This window comes from Denticeps clupeoides, unplaced genomic scaffold (genome assembly GCF_900700375.1).
Source record: "Denticeps clupeoides unplaced genomic scaffold, fDenClu1.1, whole genome shotgun sequence".
Taxonomy (NCBI): domain Eukaryota; kingdom Metazoa; phylum Chordata; class Actinopteri; order Clupeiformes; family Denticipitidae; genus Denticeps; species Denticeps clupeoides.
The window spans coordinates 172,853-179,912 of NW_021630088.1; the positions used below are offsets into that span (position 1 = coordinate 172,853).

At 45.2% G+C, this 7,060-nt stretch overlaps 1 protein-coding gene across 7 annotated transcripts in view; it reads left to right on the forward strand.

The window, feature by feature from the left end:
• Nucleotides 1-6,626, forward strand: part of LOC114782976 (ephrin type-A receptor 7-like) — a 52,668-nt gene extending 46,042 nt beyond the window's left edge. For 3 of the 7 annotated variants that reach the window (XM_028968620.1, XM_028968621.1, XM_028968623.1), the window contains exons 11-17: nucleotides 86-271; nucleotides 347-408; nucleotides 531-740; nucleotides 960-1,109; nucleotides 2,851-3,044; nucleotides 3,774-3,929; nucleotides 4,148-6,626. In XM_028968620.1, coding sequence (XP_028824453.1) covers nucleotides 86-271; nucleotides 347-408; nucleotides 531-740; nucleotides 960-1,109; nucleotides 2,851-3,044; nucleotides 3,774-3,929; nucleotides 4,148-4,262 — 1,073 coding nt within the window. In that variant the 3' untranslated portion in view covers nucleotides 4,263-6,626. Of the gene's footprint in view, nucleotides 1-85; nucleotides 409-530; nucleotides 741-959; nucleotides 1,110-2,850; nucleotides 3,045-3,773; nucleotides 3,952-4,147 lie in introns of all 7 variants that reach the window. The other 4 variants (XM_028968618.1, XM_028968619.1, XM_028968624.1 and 1 more) reach the window with 3 other exon arrangements.
• Nucleotides 6,627-7,060: the final 434 nt, after the last annotated feature.

Below are 7,060 nucleotides of genomic sequence, written 5' to 3' on the forward strand. Positions count from 1 at the left end.
TCTCTTTGGCTACGGCCCTAGCATGATAACATACGTCTGGGAAGTGGTTGTGTTGGAAGTCCTGACTGGTGTCTGTCTCTCGCAGGGGAGTTCGGAGAGGTGTGCAGCGGCCGACTGAAGCTGCCAGGAAAGAGGGACGTGCCAGTGGCCATCAAAACCCTGAAGGTCGGCTACACCGAGAAGCAGAGGCGAGATTTCCTGTGCGAGGCCAGCATCATGGGCCAGTTTGACCATCCCAACGTGGTTCACCTGGAGGGAGTGGTGACCCGCGGTGAGTTTCCCGGCGTGCGTACCGCCAGATTCACAAGTCCCAGCTCAATAACGCAGACGTCGTCTCTCTTCTCAGGAAAACCTGTCATGATTGTGATAGAGTACATGGAAAACGGCTCGTTAGATGCCTTCCTCAGGGTGAGCCTCTCATTCTCCCCTCTCACCGACCGAGATTCATCATTCTAATACCGTTCCCTCACTTCTCACCGGCCGTGGGCAGGATATCGCTGTTTTACGCTCCCTCCTCTCTGTATGCACAGAAGCACGACGGCCAGTTCACAGTCATCCAGCTCGTCGGGATGCTGAGGGGCATCGCGGCCGGAATGCGGTACCTTTCAGACATGGGCTACGTTCATCGAGATCTGGCCGCGCGGAACATCCTCGTCAACAGCAACCTCGTATGTAAAGTGTCCGACTTCGGCCTGTCAAGAGTGATCGACGACGATCCCGAGGCCGTCTACACAACAACGGTAAGTCAATTAAAGGCGCCTCGCTCACTTCCCAGACACCTAGAGCCCCCCGCTGAATACGCGAGTAGCTCGATTAAAATGGAAAAGAGGGGCCCACCAGGCTCAGTATGCTCGGCGTGTTGCGGCCGTCCAGTTCTTCCCCCAGACTCACGTTCGAGTCTTTCTAATTGACGTGTAGGGCGGGAGTTTGAACTCTGAACCTGCGCTTCCACCAAACAGGGCGGAAAAATCCCAGTCCGGTGGACGGCGACGGAGGCCATCCAATACCGCAAATTCACCTCTTCCAGTGACGTGTGGAGTTACGGCATCGTCATGTGGGAAGTCATGTCCTATGGGGAGAGGCCATACTGGGACATGTCCAATCAAGACGTGAGTTGCTACTAGCCACGTTTTACACGCTGTGATGCAGGAGGGCTGTGCCGAGCATGTTGTTGCTACGCATGTTTTCCAACTTTAAAAAAAAAATCACCACTCATTCTGATCTTCAAAACGTAATTCTAGAATTTTATGTCTTTTATGAATTTTGTGTTTTGTTTTTTTAAGTTGGTGACCATTATTATGCATTTTGGAGCCAGTTAAAATTGCTTTCCAAATTAATCTTGAATTTTGTAGAAAATTGTGAATCTATATCTATGTTTGTTAAATATATGTTATGAGTGATGATATACAGTTAACTAATTGTATCTATTATGGAAATCTGACAAATTCCACCACTAACATTATTTTTTGATGGCAGCTGCAGAAACGTCACTTCCACTGAATGTTCGATAGCACATTAATATTCCTAATAATAAGATTAATATTCCACAGAATGACAACAAATCACCAGACGAGAAATCCTCTCAGTTTGCATACTGAATGGCTTTTTATAGTCACAAAGACCTTTAAACCTCTGTAATGAGATATGGTAATCTGAACCAAATTTGTCATTAGTCAAGCTTGCCAATTTCAGAGTTATCTATTTAGCCGTGCAAAAAAAAAAGAAAAAGAAAGTTGGCGAATGAACCGTAGCTTTGTTTCAGTTTCAGGACGCCGCAGTTTCTCATGCTGATCAGAGGATACGTTTACATTCTGATGCAGCGCCGGTGACAATCTGCGACTCTTCGGCCCGCTGCCTCTTAAACACGCCGCTTGTCTGTGGCTACCTGCTGATGGGAGGATGCATTAAGAATGCTAAAGCGGAGCGCTTTAAATGGCGGCGTGCCACCCTCGAACGCTCGACACGCATCGCAGTCAGAGATTTACTTTTTTTTTTGTTCTCCGTCAGAGCGAAGTCAAACATCCCCGTCGGGCATTCTGAAAAGAAGGCGGCGGCTATTTACATTTCGGCAGCACTTTTGCCAGCACTTGACACTCCTTGAGGAGCATGACGGGACATCAGATGAATATGTGCGGAAAATACAAAAGCATCAAAGGCAAAAAAAAAAAACCCAGACTGCACGATGCTGCACTCAATGATAACTGGGTTCCGGGAACCCTGAGCGGCCTGCTTCCTTCAGTAATGTATTAATCTTCCTGCAATTCCCCCAATATAAAACTAGCAGCAATTAGAATAATTTAACAATCAGCCCCGACAGCGCTGCCTTCTGCAATAATGTATATTTTGACTTATTCTCATTCACAACGACTGAAAAAAACATGCAATTCCCACTTTTACAGACCTTCACATAGGAAAAAAAAAAAATATATTCACCCTTCACGTGCTTGGCATGGCTATCGTTCTCGTATTTACGTTGCCCAGGTTCTAAAAACGTGCTGAGTTGTTCCCTATCTCCCGTAATCTGAAAAAGAAACCGCGTGGGGGAAAAGTTCTCCTCCGCGGCGCCGGATTAATTAGCTGCAGCACGTTCCTGGCCGGTGACGGGCGCCGACAGCTGTTTCGCAGGCCGGGACGTGCTGTGCCGCTTTCGCCATTCGCCAGACCATCCGGTCACTTTAACAAGCCTCCGACGCGGAGCAATCACATCTGGTTAACCCGCTTTCCCGCCACACGTCTCCACAACGTGGAACCGCAGAAAAGGTTCATCTGTTTACAGCCCCGCTGATTAAAGTCGAGCTGATTCGCTGTAATGGATCCTAACAAGGCGCTGCTCTGCCTTCACTCCGGCAGGTTATAAAGGCGATCGAGGAAGGCTACCGCCTGCCGGCACCCATGGACTGTCCTCCGGGGCTCCATCAGCTGATGCTGGACTGCTGGCAGAAGGACCGGGCGGATCGGCCCAAATTCGATCAGATCGTCGGCATCCTCGATAAGATGATTCGCAATCCCAACACCCTGAAGACTCCACTGGGGACCTGTACAAGGTAAAGGGCATTTACAGCATTTACCAGACGCAACTTACAGGAACAGTCCCCCCCTGGAGACACTGAGGGTTAAGTGTCTTGCTCAGGGACACGATGGTAGTAAGTGGTGTTTGAACCTGGGTCTTCTGGTTCATAGGCGAGTGTGGTACCCCACTAGGCTACCACCACCCGTTCCCACTCTCGTTCCCTCTGTTCATTGGTGCCAGTCGTAATAGGGCTGAAGAGACATGTGCACCCACAGGTGATCAGATTAATCTTCAGAAATTTCATTTCTGTTAGAATTTATGTATCTCAGTCATTTAGGTCACACCATTTAGCTCCAAACGCTCATACTTTTGGTTGATGAATAACACAAATCAGGCGTTTGTTTCACTTTTTGCCGCTTGAAAAGGTGCCGGGATGGTTTATATAAAAAAATATATATATATTAATCATAATAAAATGCTGGAAATCTTGATTGTTGCAATCGACCAGTCACTTGCATTTGTTTCGTTTCATGCAATACCAGGAGCAGAAGATCTTTTTTTTTTTATATCTATTAGAAGGTTGGCCCAGACTTCTGGCATGTAGTGTCATTATTGCAATGATAGGCTATATATTGTTTTTTTGCATGTAACTACATTAGTAGAAATTATCGGACATCCGATTTATTTTTACTCAATTTTCCGGATTTCTTGGACATATCGGTTTACGTCTCTGTGCACGTGCTCTGTTGTCCTCCTTCCCCAGGCCCATCAGTCCCCTGTTAGACCAGAACACACCAGACTTTGCCACTTTCCGCTCGGTGGGAGACTGGTTAGAAGCCATCAAGATGGAGAGGTACAATGACAACTTCACCGCCACCGGCTACAGCTCGCTCGAGTCGGTGGCGCGGATGACGATCGAGTAAGAGTCCTTTCGGAGCCGGGTAGGGGGGGAACTTTTCATCCCGAACGTTCTTTTGACATTGAAGGGGCCGAATGTTCCGGCTCCTTCGAATTAGTTTCTCTCTCTCTCTCTCTCTCTCTCTTTCATTAACGTACTGCCGGGGTCTGTAAATCCCGCTTGTTTCTGTCGTCCACGGTCCAGCGCCGTGATTTATGACCGCCTGTTTCCCTCCGCAGGGACGTGATGAGTCTGGGGATCACTTTAGTGGGGCATCAGAAGAAAATTATGAGCAGCATACAGACTATGAGGGCACAGATGCTGCATCTCCACGGCACCGGAGTCCAGGTGTGATGGACGACAGTGGTCCTCCTCTCGCCAGGAGGGCAAAGGGAAGAACCCGCAGAGCCACGCTTGGCCGCCAACCGCGGGAGTAAAAAAAAAATAAAAATGAAAAGAGAGAGACAGAGACACACCGAACGCGACCCGAGGCTTCCCGTCCGCAGGACCGTTCCGGATGGGTCGGAATTCGAATCATTCCTCTGTTCTCTGGCGAAGGATTTCTTATCCCCCCTCATTAGAGCAGGTGGTGCTGAAGACGAGGAGGCTGGACGGAGACAAGCTGACTGGACACTCCGTTCGTTTTTTTTTTTTTCTTCCCAGAGCTCCATGGGACTCAGAACCGCTGATCCAGTAGAGCCGGAGCCTCTGAGAAAAAGGAGCTTGACACTTTTTACCTTTGATGTTTCCTTACGGTTGATTTGTGCATCATCAGTAGGGTTTTTTTTTTTTTACTAAAATTACCAATTTCTGGAAATTAAAAAAAAAATCCTCATATAAAAGAAAAAAAATCCTTAGAGTGGTTTAAATATATATATATATTTTTCATAGTTTTGTTCATTGTTCCTTAGATATGCCAATCACACCAATACCGGCTCTTATCATTTTACTAGTTTTATTATTATTACTTGTTTTTCCTTCATATTTCCTCTTGGCTTGACAACAGGGTAAATTCCCATCTAGTGATAGAATGGATGGGGGATAAAAAAATAATTGAGGATATTGAGCTACCGTGGAGTGTGATCTGTTTACTGTGTGGAGTTTTCAGTGAATGTTTTTCATTAGAATTTTTTGAATAGCTTTCTTTTTTCAACATGGCCACATTTTATTAGGCAACACGGTGTCAAAATGTGAAATTAGCTCGGTGGCCATACAATTACCAAGACTTGCTTTTAATATGAAAACCACCTGACCACATCTCACTGTCGCTGATTAATAGAAGTTATTTGGTTCGGGTTCCATTCTGGTTCCCCCTTTAACCACTGTGTTTTTAAGCAAAATTCCCACAAATTAGCACTATATGAGAGATTTAATTCAGTCAAGTATATTGGCCATTATAATGCCTAAAATAAAAAAATATATTATTATTTACAAAATTGTATTACGTCTGGTGGATTTTTAAAAGGAAGCAGTACTGCCTTAATATCTCTTCTGATGATTATTTAGTGGCAGAGCAATATACCACCCACGTCACGTTTTGTCTTCTTATTGTTTATTATTGTAGGTTTTTTTTTTCTTCCTGAACTTGAATTTTAATTGCATCGTGTAGAAAGTAAGAGCCGGATGTAAGACGAGCAAACAAAGCAATAATCACCCCGTGTTAGGAGCGGTCCTCCTCTGCTACTGCAAGGTGCTAGGTTTCCCTCAAACTCTTTAAGTGCTGAGATGCAACCGAGTGCTAACTTTAGGGTGACTTTTCTTGGAAAGCATATAAGTGTCTTTGTCTTTCTTTTGTTAGTTTTTTAGGACTTGGTCTATCCAAACTTTTGTGCAATGTAATTATCACACATACGCCTGTAATGTAGTGTTTTATTTAGTTAATTTTTAAATAATTTTTGTCCCTCCGTTTAAAAGCTTTGCAAAAGTGCGCTAAAAGCCACTCCTCTGGTGCCACCGCTGTTGATCGTTTGCGAATGAACAGAATGAATGTCGTGTCGCTTTCAGTGTCCTGCTTTGTCCCTTGCGGTTTCCTTTGTTGCCACATTTAGGGAGCGATGGGCTTCGTGCAGTGAATTAAAAACATTTTTTTTTTGCAACATATCAGATATAGATCACAACTGGAAACTCGGGCAATGGCCAATCGAATGCGACGTGCATTAAATATTTGCCTGACAGAATGTTCAGAATGTTAATATGATCAAATCATATAGAGAGAGTTTTTTTTTTTTTTTTCATTTCTAAAATGCCGCAGTTGCTTTGGGTGGTATATTGAAACAGTAGCACATTTTCATTGTGCGTTGGTGTAACGGGGTGCCCCCGCATGCGGAGGGCGGCCACGCCCCGTCACGCTGAGGCCCGTGTCACAGATCCACCCTTCTGTTCATCCAGCAGACCTCAGCAGTTGGGCCAGGGCCAGGCCTTTGAATTGAATCCTGGCATGAAGGCATTCAGTCAGCACAAAGCCCAGTGGTCCTCCGGCACCAGCCGGCCAGACAGGGCTCCGGGCCCCAGAACACAGAACGGTTATGGCCGACCCCCCTCATCCCGGAACCCCTGGGCCCAGCCCCGAGGGCCTGTCCCATTCCCCGCTTTATTTGGGTTCCTGTAGAGACAGCAATTTTAGGCCAAAGTGAGATTAAAACGCCGGGTTCCATCAATCCGACTGGTGGAGAATCCCGACCCCCCTCAATGACAAGATCATTTCTCCCTCAAAAAAAAGTTCACTTTTCCCCTGTAAATCACAAGAGAGGCCGAAGGGGAAAAAAAATGAATCCAAAGAGTTCAGCACTGTTGATTGTGTATCAGAACGACTTCGGGAAACCAGAGGGGAAACTTTGTAAATGTTCGAATTGTAAAACTTGTACATTTGTTTTATTTATATTGTGGTTTCTTTTTTACACATAGTATTCTGTAGTGAGCTCTGAATACATTTGAAAATGCACTATATTTTTCTATCTCACTTCACAGATGATTATCCTCACCCTGACTATTTCAGTTGTACATAATTTCTCATTTAGGACCAAAGACAGTTGTAAGGTTTTTCCATATAGATTTTTTCTTTTTTTTTTCCACTCCCCTTTTTAGGTTCATGTACAGTAATATGAATTGTCTATTATTTATTTTTTTTGTGATGAGAGTATTGAAAGTATTCA